We start from the raw sequence: 22,547 nt of genomic DNA, 5'->3' as shown, positions 1-22,547 counted from the left end.
GGGGTGGGATGTGTCCCTCAGCCCAGCCTGCACCCTCTAGAGGGATGTCCGACTGCTGGTTTAGGCCCGATCCCACGGGGACCACTGGTTCCTAACTGCTCACCTGCCTGCCTGCCCAATCGCCCCTAACCACTCTGCCTGTGGGCCTGCTCACCCCCAACTGCCCCCCACCACCAGCCTTCTCACCCCCAACTGCTCTCCCCTGCCGGCCTCATGGCCCCCAACTGCCTTCCCTGGCGGGTCTCCCGGAAGATCTCCTGGTCTAATTAGCTTATTATCCTTTTATTAGTATAGATTTGGATAGTGGCTGTCTCCTGCTCTATTTTTTATGCTAGTGTGATGTAGTTTTTTGTGTATATGTGTGTGCAATATTTACTGTATAATTGTTATATTTATATTAGAGATTGAGGGCTATTGAAATAACCGACTTGCCCAGCTGCCCGGTGGTGCCCCCGACACCAGAGTTACCTACAAGGTACGCGAATTTCTAGGGAGTTGCCATGTTGTGATGTCACTGCCCAAAGTGCTGCCTCTTCCAGGAAGCCATGGTGTCAACAGATCAGCCTCGACTGATGCTGGATGTGGTGCCTCAAAGTACCGCTTTCATGAGAACGACTTTGAGGACCTGCCATAACCTACATGGCAGATTTTGCAGCTTGAAATTTGGTTGAGTATTTAAAATATTCAGCCTCCTCTAAGCATCCAAACACCTTGCTGCTTGGATGATTCCCGACTCCTTTATTCTCTGCTACATCATGATTCCGACTCAGTCTCATCCTTCACAGACCAGAGTTTTGTTTTTAATCGTAGATGTATCTGATAAAGACAAACTGCATCGGCCTCATGCCAACATTGCATGAGCAGAGAAGTCTGGCACGAAGACAGTAACCATTCTGTAGGGAAACTTTCTTCTTGTAAAATTATCTGCTGTGATGCATTTCAAATTTAGCTCCCTTATTTTGGATTGCTGAAAGCAGTCGCCATTCTTGGTTTGGTTAAACAATAGAATTGGAACTACAGAAGGTCACATAGATACCTTGGTCCAACTGCAGAAAGTATGTCCATTTGCAAATACTCCCATTTGGTGAGGCCCAAATTCTGAGTATAATCTTGTTAAGTTGGATGTGCCTACTTGCAAATAAGCTCAAGATACTCATCCAGTTAAAAACTGATTTTTACTGTTATATTTTTATCGATAATTTTATTGTATCTGTATTAGGATGAATTTAGTTAAGAAAATTCCTTTTTTTTGGTAATATTTCTAAAAACTGGATTTTTAAATCCTGCAATAAAAGATTATAATTAGATTAAATTTTTAAATAGTTTTGAAGCTACATTTTTAATGCAAAGTCATTTTAGGAGAAGATGGGAAATCTAAGGAACTTAGTTCTTACAAATTCATTAGGAAATTGTATTTTTGTTCTAGTAGGAAAAGCAGAAAATGGATGTATGAGTAAATTTCGTTAAAGATTGTTTTGTTTTGTAGGGATTAGTTCTACTTATCTTGCCACCAACACTGAGTTCTTGAATGAAGCCTCAAATCAGGTTTCTTATCTACTAACTTAACCACAGCTCAATAATCTCAGTGTATTTTTAGACCTACTTCCACCTCATATATCACTAACAGAGCCAGCCCCTCAATTAGCTGAACCATCACCAGACCATAGAGGCTAGCTGCTGGCTGGAGGGATGTTCTCCACTTCCTATCAGAGCCTTATCCTAAAGGGGTTTGAGTTTTTAGGCTTTTTTTTTTCTAGTAATTTCTTGCCATGTTACTGGGGGAGACATAATGGCTGCCCAGGAGCAAGATAACCAACCCCTAGAGCCTGGAAGGGGCCGGGCCGTGTCACATGCAAAGACAGGTCTTGATGTGAGAGGCAAGGTCTCCAATGCCTAGTGTCTCCTTTCCCACAATCTTCTTGGAAGAAACTCTATACCCATCCTCTAAAAGACAGCAAAGCTTTCAAAAGTAAGATTCAAACACCAGACCGATTCCTAACTTCAAGACCCTCATTTCTCCTCCTAAGCAACTTTCAAAACCACCCAATCCAAAAAAGCAAGCCTGTTCACTCTTTTACCTTCTGTATTGAATTTTCAAAGAAATAAAGACTAAAAATGAGGCATGGATGACTTGTCATTTTCAAATAAATATTTGGAAGAATTTCTAAAGTTTATAATAGCAAACGCTTTACTTCGTAATTGTTAATTCATCCAAACCGAAAGTCGATATAACTGTTAGGCTTGAAATCATTGAGAAGATAATTTCCATTTGAATTATTCTTTACCACGTTGTTGCAAATAGGCTTGTTCAAATGAGGGAAGATGTCGTCATCTACTTTTAGATAGTTTTGCCAAAATATTCTTTATAATCTGGTGCATTAGCCATTATAAATGTGAATGGGCCTCACACCTCCTCACTGCCTTTAATTGTGTAGGGAAGAGTTTAATGTTTAATAAAACACAAATCGAAAGCTTCTAAATGTTTCTCAAATTAACATATTTTCTATCACTGCAAATGGAACTTATTATGTTGAGTCATCTTTTATATTTAAATGTTATTGCCTTCCCATGTAGTTTTCCTTATTAATAATTGATCCCTAAAAACACATATTAAGAATTTTATTATTTTAACTGAATGAGTAACAGTGTTGTGAACATACTCTTTCCACTGTGATTTACAGTTACAAATAAGCTTCCATCCCCGCGTGGGCCTTTCTCAGTTCTTAGCAAAAAGGCCATGCACTTTTCTATAGAATGAAGGTAACCCTCGTTGGCCCTTTGTTGACATGCTCAGCAAAGGAGCCTGCGCTGGAGAAACGTGGGCCTATAATCATCTTCTTCTTTCTAGGCAGGCCTTTCCAAAACAGAGTTAAGGAACGAACGGGGAAACTCAGGGCTGGGGAGAGACTGAACTGTTCTTGAGGGCAGAAGACTTTGGTCTCAGAGGCTGTCACTTCAGCATTTTCATGTGCCCGAGATGCCATGAAATTTCATTTCCTCAAATGCAACACCAATATCAACCCTTGACCTTCCCCAAAACTCAGCAAGTTTTTCAATGGCTTGAAATGTCTGTTTTGCAAACCCATTAACCAAATCAATGTCTTACTCTGAAAGAGATGTTAATTAATTCGTGTTGTTTTCCTAACAGGAAATGACAGACAACATGAGCAATGGAGGACCACACCTGATATTTAACGGAAGAGTATAATTAATGTTTTAAAGAACTGAACATTTTTTAGGATTTTCACGAGGCAAGGAAATACCAAAGGACTAGGAGATGAAACTGAAACAGTTCTTGCATTTGCTGTTATCTCTCCCGAGCACCCACTACAATGATTCTTTCTCTATTTTGCCTCTCTTATGTCTTCAGCTTTTTTTATTTGGTGAAAACTTTCCAGAAATGTTCTAGGACAGTAATTTCAACACTTTCCAGATGGTTCTAAAAAAGACTTTTCAGGGGGGAAAAAAGAGGAAAAGATGAAACTGAAAGATTCCTCTTCTATACAAACATTATTTGACTAGCATGAGTGTTAGATTTGTTATCACCTATTTCGTATAAGTATTCAAAAAGTGCAAGTATCAAAAATAACAATAACTTGTTGATGTCTTTGTTTTGAAAGACGGTGGCTTCAAGAAAGCCATGATTCAAAACCTCAGCAATGCCTTGTTGTAAAAACATTGTAATTATTTTCAACTTGTGAATGAACTATATTTCATAATTTATTTGTAAATGACAAAGTAACGTAAACCATAAAAAAAGATTTTTTTAGAGAGAGAACACTAATCTGTATGATATTTTTGCATTTTTGCACAAGAGTGAAAAGTTGTAAATGAATAAATATTATTTAAGGCAAATAAACATGTATTGATCATACTGTGCAGATTGATCTGCATGTTCATGAATGAGCCTAAGAATAAAACAAACTATGTGTGTATGTGCGTATATACTGTATACTGTAAATATTGAAAATATATACAGCACATATGTATAGCATCATGAATGTAAGTAGGTAGTAGAAAAGAAATTGTGGTATTGTGGGGTGTTATCAAGATTCCATTCCCACAGAGATGGGAAAGCAATTGTTCAAGGCTTTTCTATACCCCAAAATCACATTTTAATTTCTACTTAATTTGTTCATTTTCATTCTTTTTATTATGTCTGCTGTAAAAATTATTGTGGTTGAGATTTATAGAGTTGAGTGATCTGAACAGTGTAATATAAAGATAAATTACTTAGTTATTTGGCTATTTTATTATTATTATGGTATTTATGTAATAACAATTATTAATACTGATTTATAAGCATAACTTTAAATTATGTACTTCCACATAATTACTGTTGATTATTCATGATATTTACATTTTAAACATTTTACAGCCCAATTAAATTATATGAAAGGATGGGAGAAGTATGCCCAAATGATGAAGTTACAATTAGCTTTGCTATAATTTAATTTAGTGTTTTGTTTACTTTATTATTCCAGAATAATACAGACAAACCTTTTTTAAGAACGCATATATCCAAAGAACCTGAAAGACTTCTCTGTAGAAGAAAATAAGAGGATAGGCTCACATTTACATAGCAAGATTCAATATTTCCATGATGAAATGTTAAAATAGCAACCTGAGACAATATGTATAGGCAAGAAAATAGCATGGTTTTTGAAAATATTTATGAGAACATAACCTCTGGCAGCAGATAAAGAACTCATTTTAAAATATACAACTCTCACTGTATTGCATACTTTTATTTTTCCCCAAAGCTAATAAATTTTCAACTGATTTTTTAATTACTTGCCTCCTGAACCCTAGGTAAATTAACACCTTGAATATCTAGTATGAGAACATATTATAAATTAAAAGCAAAATATGGGTTTTAATTGTGCTAAGAAAATAATAATTCCAGCTAATGGAAATCTGAGGGTCTTTTAGTTTTAGAGCAACATAATTATGACCTACCATATTTAAATCAGCTCATTTAAAATGTCTGGCTGTATCCAATCAAAAGAAATAACTGGACTATGGTTGTGCAGTGTAGTTTTTGAAGTCTCCCAACTCATTTGGATAACTTCATTATCCAGTAGATTATAGAAGTTGCCATTAAATGCAACCTCAGATAGTGAATCAACATTCGCACTGTTCTTTGGATGCCACAAGCAGGCATGATCTTTGTTTCTGGAAATCTAAACTATACAATGCAGATAGTTTGTGTGTATGTGGTCCTACTGAATTTATCCAAGGATGCAGTCTTGTACTGAAAGAATAATCACCAACTCTAACTTTAGGTTACATTTCTTCATAGACATGTTTGCACAATACGCAGTTATAATACATCAGTAAGATCTTTTCTTGCCTTTGAAATAATTTATGAAATCACACTTAAAGGACAAAAGTAGGCATCCCACTGCTTTGACATAGAGTTAAGAAGAAATACAATCATCACAATTTTCCAAATAGTCTACAGTGTATTTAACCAAGTAGAGCTATATCTTTAAATGTAAGTTATTTTAACCCAACATTTTCAGGGCTCAGTTTCTTAGAGTGATATATTTGGGATGTGTAGTAATTCTTTTTGAGATAGATAGGGGAAGTTAGGAAGACATTGTTGCAGTACTTGAAAATTTAATTTTCACAATACAATGAACTATGAACTAGAGTATTTTTAAGTGACTGCATTACAGCTTTACTATGAGCCTACCCTTGGGAAAAAGTAATGTGATCCTAAAATAGAAAAAGAATATGTGAAACTTGTGTGGTGGTGTAGAGACTAGCTGCAAAAGGTGCAGTTATCATAAGCATAGAAGATTAAAAGTGGACTCACCTTGAAATTTTTTAACCATATATGTGTGTGTATGTGTACACACCTACACACAAATATATACAATTGTTTAAAAATAGAATATGGTATGATGACTCTATTGATATGTCTATGTAATAAAAATGGCGTCTTTTGAAACTACATATGCTGTGGGCTTTCTTTTCATCACAATACAAAAAGTAATTTCCTACCCCTGGCTGGTTTATCTCAGTGGCTAAAGTGTTAGCCTGCTCACAGAAGGGTCCTGGGTTCAATTTCCAGTCAAGGGCACGTACCTGGGTTGCAGGTTTGTTCCCCACCCTGATCAGGGCAAGTGTGCAGGAGGCACCAATCAATGCGTCTCTCTCACATAGATGTTTCTTTCTCTCCCTCCCTCCTTCCCTTCCTCTCTCTCTCTCAAAAAGTCAATGGAAAAAATATCCTCTTGGTGAGGATTAACAACAACAAAAGAGTAATTTCCTCGGATAGCTAGGTGAATAAATGTTCTGTTCTGAGGTTGGCAGGGGACAGAAGGCAGAGATGGTCCCAGCCTGAGTATATGGAATTAAGAAAATATATTATTTGAGATAGGATAGATTAGAATGTGCTAGAGATAGAGAGGGAGTGGTTGGATATAGAAGACAAAATGAGCATAATTAGAAAGTGAGGTCCCTGAGGAGGCAGAAGAAAACAAGGTCGGATCACAAGAGACAGCATGACCTATAGGTAGGACTGAGATCACAGGAGAGCTCACAAATGAAACCACAGTACAGATGGTCCCTGACTTTCAATGGTTGGACTTTGGACTTTTCAGCTTTCCGATGGTGCAAAAGCTATAGGCATTCGTTAGAAACTGAACTTCGAGGTTTGGATGTTGCCCTTCTCCTGCAGGAAGACCCTCTCTGGAGACTCTGGGCAGCAGCAGGGACCCTCATCTCCCCGTCAGCCACGTGGTTCTGAAGGTAAACAAGCAATACTCTACAGTGTAGGACTATGTTGCAGTGTTTTTAGATATTATGCTTTGTGTTTTTCATCCCATCATGTTTACAAAATGCCCGATGTGTCTCTTGCTTCTGGTGAGAAGAAAGGGGAAGGCAATTACAGCTGCTCCTTGACTTACGGTGGGATTATGTCCTGATAATCTAAGCATTCTGAGGACATGCAAGGTAGGTTAGGTTAAGGGCTGTGATAATCAGCAGGTTGGGTATATTAAATGCATTTCTCACATGATATTTTCAACTTATGATGGGTTTATTGTGATGTAGCTCCAACATAAGTCAAGGAATATCTGTATTTAGAGGACTCTGCTAATCTATTTGGTTTGTCAAATTGGTTGCTACTGGCATTTGAGGTGGACAGTAATTCATCGGCAGACTGTCCTATACATTTCAGGCCATTAATCACCTCTGGGCCCCACCCTCTAATGCCAGGAGGATTCTTCAGTTGTAACAACCAAAAATGTCCTGGCAAATTTTGACCTGTCTCTTTGATAGGGAACCATTGCCCCATGATTTAGAATCACCCAGGGAAACCTCTCAACATTACCCAGAGCAGCCAATGTTAATGCTACCCACAAAAGTAGACTTGAACTGCTCAGGGTCATAAACTCACTGTTCTAAGGTTGACCTATGTTATCTGATACAATAGCCACTATCTTATCTCATGTGATTATTTAAATATAAAATAATTAAAACAAAAGCAAATATTCAGTTTCTCAGTTGAACTAGCCACATTCTTAGGGCTGAATAGCCACATATGGACAACAGTTACAGCAGATTTCCATCATCTCAGAAAGTCCTGTGGGACAATGCTAGTCAAAAACACTCAAGGGGAACTGCTTCCTAACCTTCAGGACTTAGGTTCTGCCACTGTCAACCAATGACTCTTATAATAGAACGTATGAGAAGATACTCCATGGAACTTGAAGTCGATGGACAAATTCAATGCATGGACTGAGCTCACAAAAATACAGTTTAGACCAAAACCACAATAAAGTTGAGAAGTTGCATTAGAGGGTTCATGTTTTTTTTTTAAAAAAATTATATTCATGGCAAGCTTTCACTAAATCACTAAATATTTTGTGTTTGACAGGTAAAAAGAGATGTGTAGCCCCAATTTTTGAAGAAATTTATTCAGCCCATTTCCATGCGTCAATGAAAAAATTCTACATTTGTTGCACTTGGAAAGGTGAGAACAACAATATGCTGCTCTCCGCTCTTTATTTTAGCTCAAAAGTAGCATGCTTAGAAACCTTATGTTCAAACCTACTTTCAAAAATTATTCAAAGATTATTTAGCAAACATGTTTCAGAAAGTCAGAGAGAGCATCTTAAGTACCATTTGGTTAGAACACAGTTTCCAAATACAGTTTCAGAACTTGGCGTCTCTTCAATCTTTTCTTCCTTAAATCATTTTTTTTTCTGGAAACCTCTGTAATATTTCTTACTCAAAGTATATGACAGCCAAGAAATTCAATTATTCCAAATCCATAAATCACAGGTTGTCGGTTAGTGATAGCAGAGGAAACCAATTCAGAAATTGCTTGGAAATGTAGATGCCTCATAAAACTACAGAGAAGGATTTTTTAAAAATCTTTTTGCCAGCAAAATTACTTACTGAATACGAGTCTTTTTATCAAGAATGTTTTTCCCAAGCAATATATTTTGAAAAGTCAAACTCCAGAACTAATAAAAAAATTTTCAATATTTTAACAGTTAAATATTATCTATATCAACTAATTATAAGCAGAAAGCCCTTATTTAATTGGAAATCTTTAAGAACCAGGATCCATATTTATTTATTTCACATCAACTGCAAACTATTGATTTCAAAATTTTTTCTTCATTAACACCCACAAGTTCTGCTTCTTTGCCATACAATATATTGCAAGCCCTACCCCAACAAGTCAAAATGTGCTATATTACTGAAAATTGCCTCTAGATCTTGGCTGAAGCTTTACAGAAGAAGCTAAAATCTTGTCAAATTTGCAAAAATCCTTTCTCTAACCACAGGGAATCAGGACTCATGACTGTTCCTTGTTTTATTAATCTATTGGTCCCCACCTTACTCAGGCAGAGGTAAGGAGGGCTGGAAGAAATGCATGTCTTGGGCCCTCCAAGGTCACTGCCCAGATTTTTTTAAAAAGCTACATTTTTCTTTGTGGGTGGCTTTACCAGCCAATACTATCCCTCACTCTGTCCTTCATAATAAATTAGCCAAGCAAAGAGGTAACATTCAACCTTATCATATAAACACTAGAGGCCCGGTGCACGAAATTCGTGCACAGGAGGGGGGTGGTCCCCTCAGCCCAGCCTGCACCCTCTCCATTCTGGGATCCCTCTCACAATCCTGGACCCCTGGCTCCTAATTCTCACCTGCCTGCCTGCCTGGTCGCCCCTAACTGCCCCCTGCTGCCAGCCTAATCATCCCCAACTGCCCCCCTCCCTGCTGGCCTGGTCACCCCAACTTCCCCCCCCCCCCCACCAGTCTGGTTGCCCCTCATGGCCCCCCGCCAGCCTGGTCACCCCACGCAGCCTGCTGTCCAGTCGTTTGGTCGTCCTTCACTAACCCCCCTGCTTGCCTGGTCATAGGCAGCCATCTTGTGAGGGCATGAGGGTTAATTTGCATATTACCTCTTTATTATATAGGATACTCAAAAGGCCCTATGCTGTCTAGATGTCCACTGTCCTCATTACAATTCAAAGTCTTTTGAGATCTGAGCTTCTCTGTCTTCCCTGCCTTCTAGGTATAGTAATACTTTTACATCAACCTCAGAGAAAAATGAAATAAAATAAAGGCTCTATGTTCTCTCAAATAAAGCAAACTTTGGGAGAGAATGTCAAGTTTCCAGGTGAAGGTAGAGTGAATAGTGGTAATTTTAGCTTATTGTTATCCTTTTTATTTTTATTTTTTTAGCTTATTGTTATCTATCAGTAAAAAGGATGGTGGTGCAGCAGATAAAGCATAAGCATTTATCAAGTGCTATTTTAACATATGTTGTCTGTCTATAAGTGTAGATATCCCTTTATGATAGTAATAACATTTATTTAATATGAAATAAGGAAAATGTGGGAAGACATCAATATTTCACCTAAAAGGTGAACTAATTTCTGGCTGTAGGCATGTATTTTAAAGCCATTCAACCGAACCATGCACCTTGTATACTCCTAGGTCCAAAAAAACAAACCACAACTCCATCCCATATTTGCTTGTTCTGCTGCTTCTGGCCTTACATCCAAGTTTCTGGTTCTGTGGTGCTACCTTGATTTCAGTTTCTGGCCTCTGGAACTTGAACCTGAGACTTTATCTCTCTAGTTGCCAAGCTTTGACCACTACACCCACTGACTTTCCTCCAGGCACTCAGGACTTTCACAGCTGCCTTCCACCTGCATCAGCCAGGGAAGTCCAGCCTTGGTCACCAAGCCAGCAGCACCCAGTGACAGAATTAGCTTCAGCAATGCTGGTCACCTGCAAACAGGCATGAACTCAAATCGGAAATAGGAATTCAAAGGAAGGATCTCAGATAACTAAAGAGAAAACTTGAGCTTCCTATCCCCCTAGTGTAAAAAGAAAAAGTTGGAAAGTCTAGGAGATCATTGGTGATAGGCAGGAGCTGTCAGTTAGAAGCTGGGGCAAGACCATTTTACCTTGGGCTTCAGAAGGGAATTGGGTCAGTAAGCTATAGAGAAAACTAATTTTGTCATGAACAAAATTCTTCTTTGTATGTGAGATATGATTACTCCTTGTAATACCTGTCTCTTTTTATTGAAGTGCCTAGTTTAGCCTTCCTACCTGCATAAAAGACATCAAAGGAAAAGGTTTTATTCAAGCAGAACTAACACTCTCAGTACCACACTAAATGGATATGGTATAAGACAGCAGGGATCCCAGTGAGAAATGTCAAGCGAAAGTGGGAGTTGCTTTCATTAATTAGTGGCCCTCCTCACCCAGAATACCTTTTTCAGTGTGACTCTTGGTTCTAGACCTTTATTTTACTGACAAATGTGGCTTTCATCTAGTCTTCCCTGGTCAAGTTCTGCTCGCTGTTGCATTCTTTAAAAAAAAAAAAATTTAAACTGATTTTGAGAGAGAAGAAACATCCATGAGAGAGAGAAACATCAATTGGCTAATGCCTGCACACTCCCAACCTGGGATCGAGCCTGCAACCTATGCATGTACCTTGACCTGCATTGAACTGGCAACCTTTCAGTGTGCAGAACTACGCCCAACCAATGAGCCACACAGCCCGGGCTGTTGCATTCTTTTGTGACTGGGAAGGTCCAGTCTTTGCTACTGGATAAAGACAGATGCATTATTGTAATAATTTCCAAAGCACAGAAGTATTAAGAACACCCTGTGGACTCTTATGAGGGAGTCTAGAATATGATCCATTAATTTGCATTTTGTCTAATAACTTGAGAATGAATTATATATCCGAATGCACTGTGTCTAAATTTCATATCTACTTTTCACCCTCAAATTTCCCATACCATGTTCTTTGGAATACATTTAATGTCAAGGACCTGTGAGTTTACACCCACACAAACTCTGCAGCCAGCAGGTGGCTTATTAAACTCCAGCTTTAAAGTAATATTCCAAAAATAAAAAAGAAAATGGTTTTCTATTTTTGTGCGGCACTGAGCTAGAGACATGGAAGTAAATGAGAATTTTCACAGGCACCCTTGAAAACAACATGGTTAATTTTATTGGCCAGATTCCTGGAGTTTGAAAACCTTGAAAGAGGGGTGTTGAAACTCCACTGCAGTCAGATTTAATTGGGAAGGAAATAGGGCCTGATGAGAAATGCTGACCCCAGTTTTCATGAAAGGACAGGATAGGTCCTAGCTGGCTTGGCTCAGTGGATAGAGCATCAGCCTGCAGACTGAAGGGTCCTGGGTTTGATTCTGGCCAGGCTCACATGCCCAAGTTGCAGGCTGGATCCCCAGTGGGGGATGTGCAGGAGGCAGCTGATCAATGATTTTCTCTCATCATTGATGTTTACATCTCCCTCTCCCTCTCCCTTCATCTCTCTGAAATCAATAAAAATATATATTTTTAAAAAGGACAGTATCCTATATAATAAAGAGCTAATATGCAAATGTTCATCACGCCCTCGTGCCATCATGCCCTCGAGCCCTCATGCTGGGGCTGAGGGACCTGAGGCCGGGCCAGGGGAGCTGAGGCTGGGCTGGGGGACCTGAGGCTGCGCCCCCCACCTGGCGGGGCTTGATGGGGGACCTGAGGCTGCACACCCGCCGCCCTGCTGGGCTTGACGGGGGTGGGGCCAGCCGGGTCTGGGTCTCGCATGATTTTAATGCGTGTGCGGGTGGGCGAGGACTTGACTCTGGGTCCCGTGGTGCGCCCCAGTCTCTGACAAGAGGGAAATTTTCATATACATTTTACTAATTTTATTTCATCACTGACACTTCTATTATAGAGAAAGGGCAAATAGCAATATTAAAATATTTCCTCTAATTAATTCCCTTTTAATGTGCACGAATTTTGTGTACCGGGCCACTAATAAATTACATAAAGATGGCATCATAGCCCTAGCCTGTTTGGCTCAGTGGATAGAGCGTCAGCCTGTGGACTGAAGGGTCCCATGTTTGATTCCGGTCAAGAGCACATACCTGGGTTGCAGGCTCGATTCTGGCCTTGGTTGGGACTTTTGTGTGGGGGGCAGCCAATTGATATGTCTCTCTCACATCATTGTTTCTCTCTCTCTGGCTCTCTCCCTCCCTTCCACTCTCTCTAAAAATCAATGGAAACGTATCCCAGGTGAGGATTAACAACAACAAAGATGGCATCGTAACCTCAGAAAATGGCCCACCCACTTCTGATACCTTCTTTACCCCTTCCCAACCGCCATTAATTCTCACAGCTAATGTACATGTGCACATACACAAACGAACATCCAAACTGATTTTATCACTTAAGCTAATCCTTTTAAACTAGACTCTTTCATCCAAAAGGGTTATGTAGTTGCCTCCTTGATTGATAGATATCTAGGCAGATACTTGCAACTTCAGGTGAAGCTAAAACATGGATATGATTTTATCAAAGTCCATGTCTTAAAGTTTATTAAAACTGTGTAAAAATTGTATTTACACATTATGGACAAGAGGAAAGGTTGCTTCCGGATTGAAGAAGAATAAACATTTTGATGGGAACTGGTAGGTTATGTGTTCCTTGAAAAATTCTGAATTAATAAAAAGGAAATTTTAAATAATAAGATAATTGAGGCAAAAAAGAGTAGTGTTTAGGATAAAGTTACCACATAGGTAAACAGTTGTTGTATACCTTCTCTTATTTACAAGCGAAATGTGGCCTGAGCATTTTTTGTTCATAGAAAACAGTCATTGATCTTATTTCAGTGACAGAAGAATTATAGGAGGATTTGGCTATGCCTAAGAAAGAGTAGAACATACACGTGTGCAAGTACAAATGAGAATAACACATGTGTTATAGAGAATTCTTTTCCTTCCTGAAGATTGTTCTATACTCCTTGGAAAGAATCATGTTATTTTTCTTAGTTTTACTTGTTTCATTAAGTTTTAATGCAAAATTTACCATAATGTGGACCCTTTTTGTGTACTCCAAAGGGGAATACAATGTGAAATTCTTCATTCAGCATATGAAATGTGTGGAAATTACATAATGGCATTCTACCTTTCTGAGTCTATATAAATTGTGCAGTGTTTTATGTTCCTTATTTTGCAAAATTTACTGAGTTGGCACCCTGAACTATATGAAAGAAATAATCAACTGCATTGTTCATTATCACTGCATTTAAATCAATCTGAATAAAAACGATCAACTCAGGGCCCCTGTCCTGTAAGTCAGGACCCTTTAGGTGCTGGTTCTCGCCCTTCAGCAGGTAGTATAATGGCCTGGAGGGCTTGGTGAACAGGGTGCTGGGTCAGTGAGCCTGAGAGGGGCCTGCCAATGTGCATTTCTAACCACTTCCCTGGTGATACCCAGGGCCCTGGTCCGGGACCTGACTTTGAGCACCACCAAGAAAACGTAACCTTATGAAAGAAGTTGGGTCTTATCTTATAGACAGACACATGTGAATTATTTCATTTCTGTGTGTTTCCAGTAATAGCCTGTTTAATAAAATGTAATACTTCTTTTCTACATTTGTGAGCATGGCATACATCTCTAAGTTCAACAATCTAATGGGGAAGTGAGAAGGGCTTTCAGAGTCAAAAGTTGATCCTAAGTCCTCTTTTGAAGGATTGTAGTTCAAAACAAGTCCTCAGTAAATAATTGCCTGAATTCTTGCCATTCCTACAGTACTTCCGGTAAAGTGAAATTTACCAATTTAAAGCTCACGTTTGCCATCTGCTGGCGTATTTGTGAGTTACAAGGGGGTCTGCATCAACCAATAGCTGGTGGATACTGATTTGTGTTGTGTTCAGATATTTGTTTGTTTTTTCATTTCCCAAACCCATTAGGCAAATTTTAAACATGTGTTTCCCCCAGAAGCACTCTATTTTACTAATTACTTCAAACAACCAGTTTGTGTTGAACCTATTTTAACTCTTGCTACTGAAAAATAAAATTGCACACTTGTATCTCAGTATACCTAGTGCACATATACAGTGACTTTTATCAATAAAATATTTTAAGAGGATACTATATTGAAATCTGTGTTTTAAGCTGAATCAAATGTTTATATGTGTCGATTGCTTATAATAACAGTACCTTGAAGCGGAGTTGAAATTAATCATGCTAATAATACCAAAACAAAACATCATTCCGAGAGATGGGGCCGAGGCATTCTGCAGTTTTTATTCAGACTCTTTTCCAAAAATTTCCTCTTAAGTCCAGGGCTCCACCTTGCTATTTATTCAAAGAGGTCATATGCTCCTGCTCCCAAGTTTAGCTTTTACAGCCTTAATTAGGCTGAATCATGCATATTATAACTAAAGTGCTGATCACAGACTCAAAAAGGGATATACTATTGGTCATTTATTTAGATATGATCATTTATATTGATCATTTATTGATCATTTAATAGTGGCCAGTCATTGTGCTTAGGATGCACTGTCATTATTTCTTTTTATTTCTTTAATCCTCCCAACTTCTCCCTATCATCATACCTCTACACTACAGATTAAGAAGTTGAATACTTGGGATATATACATCCAGATTCTTTTTTAATTATATGAGTGTGTGTATTACCTGTAAAAATTGGAGCATGTAGCACAAACTCCTTTATAATTTATTTTAGCAAACTACTCATCATCGCACATTTAGTTATTCCAGAGATTCTTTGATTGTGAGGAATAGAAACATCTACACTAATAAAAGACAAATATGCTAATTGACCGTGCCTTCACTATGCCCACCAGTCAATCAGAAGTGTATGCAAATTAACCCAACAAAAATGACAGTTAATTTGCATACATAGGTGCCCAGTGAAGACTGAAGACAGTGTAGAAGGAAGCCAAGCACTGCAGAAGGGAGCCAAGTGGTGGAGAAGGGAACGGATCGGAGGTAGCAGAGACGGGAGTGGAGCTGAGGCAGTGGAAACAGGAGGGAGCGAAGTGGCGGAGAAGGGAGGGAGCGAGGCGGAGGACACAGGAAGGAGGTGAAGCAGAGGACACCGGAGGGAGTCGAGGCAGCGGGGAAGGGAGGGAGCTGAGGTGGCAGGGAAGAGAGGGAGCTGGAGCAGCGGGGAAGGGAGGGAGCTGGGGCCGCGGGGACAGGAGGGCAAGTATATTGAGGTAGGAGAGTAAAAACCTAAGAAAGTTCCTTGGCAAGTGGAATGGGGAAAGTGAGACAGCTGGCCCATTCAAACTGGACCCATCAGCACCCTGACTCACCTGCCTCCTCCTCCTGTGCACTACCAGTCCTTTAAACATTCAGTCCTCAGGACAAGGAGGCTCTGATCAGCGTCAAAAAGTCTTAGGAATAAAGCCTAAGGTCTGTTGACCACAGACATAGAGTTTTGGTTGAACTAGAGTTAATGTCTAGGCCTCAGTTGTGTTTTAGCTCCAGGCCCAGAAATATGGCAAAACCAGACCAAGCTATGCCATTGCTGACATCAGAACCAGCTGCGTGAACTAATGACCCCTCACCTAGCACTGATCAATCAGTAGAGGTCACCACCCTGAAAGGACATTGGGTGTTAGACCCGTGGGTCACACTAGACCTGGGTTCAGCAACCTCGGTACTTGAGTTCTGCCTAGGAAAGAATTCAGAACCAAGACTCAAACAATAAGAGAACATCTACACTAATAAAAGAGAAACATGGTAATTAGCGTACAACCGCTACCCTTTTCATTGGCTAATCAGTGAGTATATGCAAATTAACTGTCAGCCAAGATGGCGGCCGGCAGCCAGGCACCGAAGCCAACAGGGAGCTTGCTGCGGACTCCAACATTCCCCGCCTCACTTGCCGGCCTCTCAGTTGCAACTCTAAGCAACTATGTACTATGTTGCAAATAAGAAGATAAACAAAACACCAGAAACCAGCCGGACTGAAACCCAGCCGGACCTAAACTTTGTATCCATGTTTTCAGCAGCGAGGCCTCAGAGCTAAAGCTGGCCCAGAATAAAAAAAAATAAAAGAAAACAAGGAGCGGTTGGGAGCTCCAGTCACTCGCTTCAGGAAAACAGCCCTTAGCCCCTCACCCAGACTGGCCAGGCACCCCAGTGGGGACCCCCACCCTGATCCAGGACACCCTTCAGGGCAAACCAGCCGGCCCCCACCCGTGCACCAGGCTTCTATCCTATATAGTAAAAGAGTAATATGCCTCCCGGCACCGGGATCAGCATGACAGGGGGCAGCGCCCAAAACCCCTGATCACCCTGCAGCTCTGTGTGTGACAGGGGGCGGGGCCACAACCTACCTATCCGCCCTGCTCTGTTTGTGACAGGGGAAGGCACCCCAACCCCCTGATCAGCCGTGTTCTGTGCCTGATAGGGGGGAGCTCCCCAATCCCCTGATCAGCCCTGCTCTGTGTGTGACAGGGTGCGGTGCCCCAACCCCGCCCCCTCGCCCCTACGGGCCCTGCTCTGTGTGTGACATGGTAGAGCCATAACCTCTCCATCGGCCCTGCCCTGAGTGTGACAGCGGTGGCGCCCCATCCCCCTGATCTGCCCTGCTCTGTGGGTGATAGAGGATGGCACCCCAACCCCCCTCCACAGGCCTTGCTCTATGTGTGACAGGGTAGAGCCATAACCTCCCCATTGGCCCTGCCCTGAGTGTGACAGGGTGCAGCGCCCCAACCCCCTGATCCGCCCTGCTATGTGCATGACAGGGGGCGGTGCCCCATCTCCCCAATCGGCCCTGGTCTGAGCCTAACCAGGGGCTGCACTTAGGGATTGGGCCTGCCCTCTGCCACCCGGGAGCAGGCCTAAGCCAGCAGGTCATTATCTCCTGAGGGGTCCCAGACTGCGAGAGGGCACAGGCCGGGCTGGGGGACCCCCCTCCCCCCACCCCCGAGTGCACAAATTTTTGTGCACTGGGCCTCTAGTCTTATATAATAAAGAGGTAATATGCAAATTGACCATCACACCCTCACAAAGATGGCTGCCTACAACCAGGCCAGCAGGGAGGTTAGTGAGGGACGACCAAATGACTGAACAAGCAGGCTGCGTGGGGCGACCACATTAGCGGGGGGCTGTGAGGGGCGACCAAGCTGGCAGGGGGGGCAGTTGGAGGTGACCAGGCTGGCAGGGGGAGCAGTTGGGGGCAATTAGGCCAGCAGGGGGGGAAGTGAGGGGTGACAAGGCAGGCAGGCAGGCGAGCGATTAGGAGCCAGCAATCCAGGATTGTGAGAGGGATGTCCGACTGCCGGTTTAGGCCCAATCCCCGGAATTGAGCCTAAACCGGCAATCGGACATCTCCCAAGTGGTCCCAGATTGGAGAGGATGCAGGCTAGGCTAAGGGACCCCCCCCCCCCCCCCGTGCACAAAGTTTGTGCATTGGGCCTCTAATCTACACTAATAAAAGACAAACATGCAAATTGACCATACCTTCGCTATGCCTTAAGCCACGCCCACCAGCCAATCAGAGTGACTATATGCAAATTAACCCAATCAAGATGGCGGCCAGCAGCCATGGAGCTGGAGCAAGCAGGAGGCTTGGTTTCCCCAGTGATGGAGGAAGCTAAGCTTCCCGCCTGCTGCAGCCAGCTCTGAGCTCCACACAAGGCAACAAAGTTTCAATTATAGAAGATAAATAAACCCCACATACCTGCTTTCAGCCAGCCATGGCCACGGAGCTGGAGCGAGCAAGAGGCTTGGGTTGCCCCTGGCAATGGAGGAAGCCAAGCTTCCCGCCCCGCCCTGGCCGGCTCTGAGCTCCACTCAAGGCTACAAAGTTTCAATTATAGAAGGCAAATAAATCCCAGAATAAAAGAAAAAAAAGAAAAAAAGGGGAGGCTGGAAGCTTCCATTACCGGGGGGCTTGGCCAGCCTACAAATGGCCCTCAGCCCCTCACCCAAACTGGCCAGGCACCCCAGTGGGGACCCCGACCCTAAAGGGGGTGTGGCCAGCCTGAAAACAGCCTTCAGCCTCTCACCCAGGCTGGCCAAACCTCCATGAGGTGAGGGTCCCCACTGGTGGGGGGGGGGGGGGGGTGGCTTGACCAGCCTGCAAACAGCCATCAGCCCCTCACCCAGGCTGGCCAGGCACCCCAGTGGAGACCCCCACCCTGAAGGGGGTGTGACCAGCTGCAAACAGCCATCACCCCCTCACCCAGGCTGGCCAGGCGCCCCAGTGGAGACCCCCACCCTAAAGGGGGTGTTACCAGCCTGCAAACACCCATCAGCCCCTCACCCAGGCTGGCCAGGCACCCTAGCAGGACCCCCACCCTGATCCGGGACACCCTTCAGGGCAAACCTGCCGGCCCCCACCCATGCACCAGGCCTCTATCCTATATAATAAAAGGGTGACATGCAAATTGACCCTAACAACAGAATGACTGGGAATGACTAGTCACTGTGACACACACTGACCACCAGGGGGCAGACGCTCAATGCAGGAGCTGTCCCCTGGTGGTCAGTGCGCTCCCACAGGGGGAGCTCTGCTCAGCCACAAGCCAGGCTGATGGCTGCCAGCACAGCGGTGGTGGCAGGAGCCTCTCCCGCCTCCTCAGCAGCACTAAGGATGTCTGACTGCAGCTTAGGTCTGCTCCCTGCTGGTAAGTGGACATCCCCTGAGGGCTGCGCCGGGCTGCCAGAGGGATGTCTGACTGCCAGTTTGGGCCCGATCCCCCAGGGAGCGGGCCTAAGCTAGCAGGTGGACATCCTCTGAGGGGTCCTAGACTGCAAGAGGGCATAGGCCGGGCTGAGGGACCCCCCTGAGTGCACAAATTTTTGTGCACTGGGCCTTTATTTATAAAACCCTACAGGTAGAAGAAGTAATTCCTAGAAGAAATGGGCTTAGGAAGCAAGTTATAGAGGTAAAGGAAGGGCCCTTGGAACTTGGGAGTGAGGACACTAGTGGTAACACACCTGGGGAGAGGAGGAGGTGGAATAAGGAAAGGGAAAAGGAAAAAGGAGGGCATGCTCCCAAGAGTGAGAGCTCTCTGCATCCTGGTCCTAAGGGTTTTAAGGGTGGAGATTTTAGGGGAGGTACCAGGGAAGATCTATTGGAATATCCAGCAGTTTTCCAGGTGTTTCCTCTCAGGGTTGTGGTCTCCACTCATTGATTGGCCAGCACCAGAGGGTCACTATTCAATGCAGCTGGTCCTGAGGTCCTCTGTGGCTGGTTTTGCAGCCGGAATACAACTGAGGCCTAGATGTTATCTCTAGGGAGGAAAGGTCAGGAGGGTACAAACCTCATATCCAGCAATATCCTAGGGGAGCAAAACTCACCCTGGGGGCAAGGTTCCACCCTACAATTGTCGTTTGCTAGGCACCCAGGGCTTTCTATCCTGGGAACCTTCTGATCTGGCCCATTGTCCTTGCTCTGCTCCTGTCTAACTGCCTACCACGTCTGGAAAGCTGATGAATATTCTGTTTCAATCCTCACCTGAGACCTCACCTAAAACTCCTGCCTTTAGAAAACAGATAGAAACTCTTAAGGCAATGGACCCAGTTCCAGCTCTCTCTCTCTCTCTCTCTCTCTCTCTCTCGACCACTCGTCACCTTTCCCCTTCTTTCCTAAGGCACAGATCTTTGTTTTCTTTCTTCAAGGACCCTTCTTTTGCCTCAGTAACTTGTTTCCTGAGTCCACGCAGCCCAGATGGCTCGCTTCTTCTGCCTCTATGACTCTCTAAATGGCCAAGGCAGCTCCACCTAGGCTCACTGCTGTTGCTATGTGTTGCCTCTTCTATCTTAAGACCTTCCTTTGTTCAACTTTAATGAACATACTCTCAAAATCACCTGGACTCATGTTGTGAGATCTTTCCTGCAAGAAGTCAAGAACTGAGAGCTGGCATCATGGTCCCTGTTTAACAAGCGTGAAAACAGGTTTACAGAGGTGAGAGCCTTTTTACAGGAGCTACGGGAGGCACAAGTGTGCTAGTACTCACACCACTAATTGCTATACAGTTTTCTTGGCAGTTATACAGTGTAATCTGTGTTCTGTGTTTATATTTAGTTTAGTTTCTATTTCCTCACTTAGACTGTGACTTCTTTATCACAGAGATTTTTTTGTTTTGTTTTTTGGTGGTGTTTTTTTTTAGTCATACAAGGGGTTGCAGTGGTGAAGGACACAGATATGGTCCCTGCCTTAACTTGGAGTCTTGTGAAGGAACCGGCAAACAGGCAATTAACATAAAACAAGTTCTTGATGGTGGTAATTTACAAAGATGGGAAACTACCCAATTCTTCATGGGAGAAGAGGATAGTGTGTTAGTAAACTCTGCAGAGAAGAATGTGAAATTTAAGCTAGCCCAGCCAGTGTTGCTCAGTGGTTGAGCATGGACCCTATGAACCAGGTCACAGTTTGATTCCCAGTGGGGGCACATGCCTGATTTTGGGCTCAACCCCCAGTAGGGGGCATACAGGAGGCAGCCAATTGATGATTCTCTCTCAACATTGATGTTTCACTCTCTATCTCTCTCCCTTCTTCTCTGAAAAAAAAAATACGTATTTAGAAATTTTTTAAGCTAAAATTTGATGCAGGAGTAGAATTTCCCCATATGAGAGAAGCTTCCATATTCCCAGGTAGAAGGAATAGAATAAGACTGGGGAGGGAGTGAGGGAGAGAGAGAGAGAGAGAGAGAGAAGAGAGAGAAAGGAGAGAGAGCTGAATGAAAGCAGATCAAGGAGCATGGGTGCTGGCTAGCAGATGAAATGTGATAAATGAAACTGCTGGAGGTGGATCGTACAGTGGCCCTGTAACTGAAGAGCCATATAATACACACTTGAGGAGCTTGTACTATGCTGAAGAAAATGGGGCAGCTGTGTGGGGCTTTAAATGGGAAAGTCATGTTCATATCTGTTTCAGAGAACATCTGGCTACTCCTAAGTGCCCTCTTGACCATTAGGCTAAGTTCTCACATGCAGTTCTGTAGTTTTAGAGCTAGAACGGAGAGACGTGTCCCAAGAGAGTGATGTTTTGGCTTCCTCCGCATAGGCCTTGGGGCAGATTTGATGTTTGGGAGAACTGTGGTGGGCAGTGAGTGGAAAGCCCCAGATACCTAGCAATGGACATTGTTGGGTGGGACCGTGCCCCCAGGCTGACCTTTCCTCCCCTAGAATATTGCTGGTCATTCGGTTTGGACTCCCCTGACCTTCCCTCCCTAGAGATAACATCTAGGCCTCAGTTGTATGTCAGCTGCTGCCCCAGAAAAGCAACAAAACCAGCCACAGATGACCTCAGGACCAGCTGCATTGAATAATGACCCGCAGCCCTGGTGCTGAGCAATCCATCAGTGGAGACCCAGACCCTGAAAGGACACACCTGGAATGCTGCTGAATATTCTATTAGGATCTCCCCCTGGGACCGACCCTAAAATCTCCACCCTTAAAACCCTTAGGATAAAGGACCCAGCCCACGGCTGTGCCTTTCTCTCCCCTTATTCAGGGTATTACCATTGGCTTCCTCACTCCCAAGCTCCAAGGGCCCTGCCTTTACCTCTATAACTTATTCCCTAAGCCCATTTCTTCTATCAGTTACTTCTTCTACCTCTGTGATTTTCCAAATACATGTTCTCTTATAGTTTGGGTCTTGGCTCAGAATTCTTCCCTAGCCAGAACTCAAGTACGAGGTCGCTGAACCCGGGTCCCTCTTACCCCACTGGCCTCACCCCTGGTGCCTTTCTGCTGCCCACAACAGAACAAGAGAGGCCCCCCAGGAAGGACAGCTGGATGAGCCCTTTGGAAAGCCAGCGGTAAGATTTCCTGAATTAGCAATTACAGAATGAGGGACTGGAGGGGGGGTGGCGGGGGGAGGTTCTTTACAGATTGTTTCATTTGAGGCATCTAGGCTGCCTATACTAGTAGATGTATTCCATATACTTATAAAATCTACCAAACCACCTTACTATTGGAAATGACCCACGTGCGAACTCTTATTAAATCTACATACTAAAGCCAAAGAGAACCTTAGCAAAAACACAGGTCTGCCGGCCCTTGAGAAACCTGGTGGTTGTCAGCCTTCTAGCAGGCTCAATACGCAGCTCCAGGAGTCGTCCAAGGAAGCGAAGGCGGGTGCCCCCTGCTGGTCAGCGCTGGGTACTGCAGCTCAAGGAAAGCCCTTTACAAGGGGCGTGGCGGCTGGTGGGTTGCGTCAAACCGGCGACCGGAAATAGGCGGCTACGTGTGCGTCAGCGGCGCGCGCCGTG

At 43.3% G+C, this 22,547-nt stretch overlaps 1 protein-coding gene across 5 annotated transcripts in view; it reads left to right on the top strand.

The window, feature by feature from the left end:
* TMEM196 (transmembrane protein 196) overlaps positions 1–4,300 on the top strand; it is a 54,804-nt gene extending 50,504 nt beyond the window's left edge. For 3 of the 5 annotated variants that reach the window (XM_070425146.1, XM_070425145.1, XM_070425150.1), the window contains exons 4-5: positions 402–475; positions 3,149–4,300. In XM_070425146.1, coding sequence (XP_070281247.1) covers positions 402–475; positions 3,149–3,155 — 81 coding nt within the window. In that variant the 3' untranslated portion in view covers positions 3,156–4,300. The remainder of the gene's footprint in view (positions 1–401; positions 476–3,148) is intronic. The other 2 variants (XM_070425149.1, XM_070425148.1) reach the window with 1 other exon arrangement.
* The last annotated feature ends 18,247 nt before the right edge of the window (positions 4,301–22,547 follow it).

This window comes from Myotis yumanensis, unplaced genomic scaffold, assembly GCF_028538775.1.
Source record: "Myotis yumanensis isolate MYYU_CA2020_CCGP unplaced genomic scaffold, mMyoYum1.0.hap1 SCAF_9, whole genome shotgun sequence".
Lineage (NCBI taxonomy): Eukaryota > Metazoa > Chordata > Mammalia > Chiroptera > Vespertilionidae > Myotis > Myotis yumanensis.
This window is presented reverse-complemented; position numbering and strand designations above follow the sequence as displayed.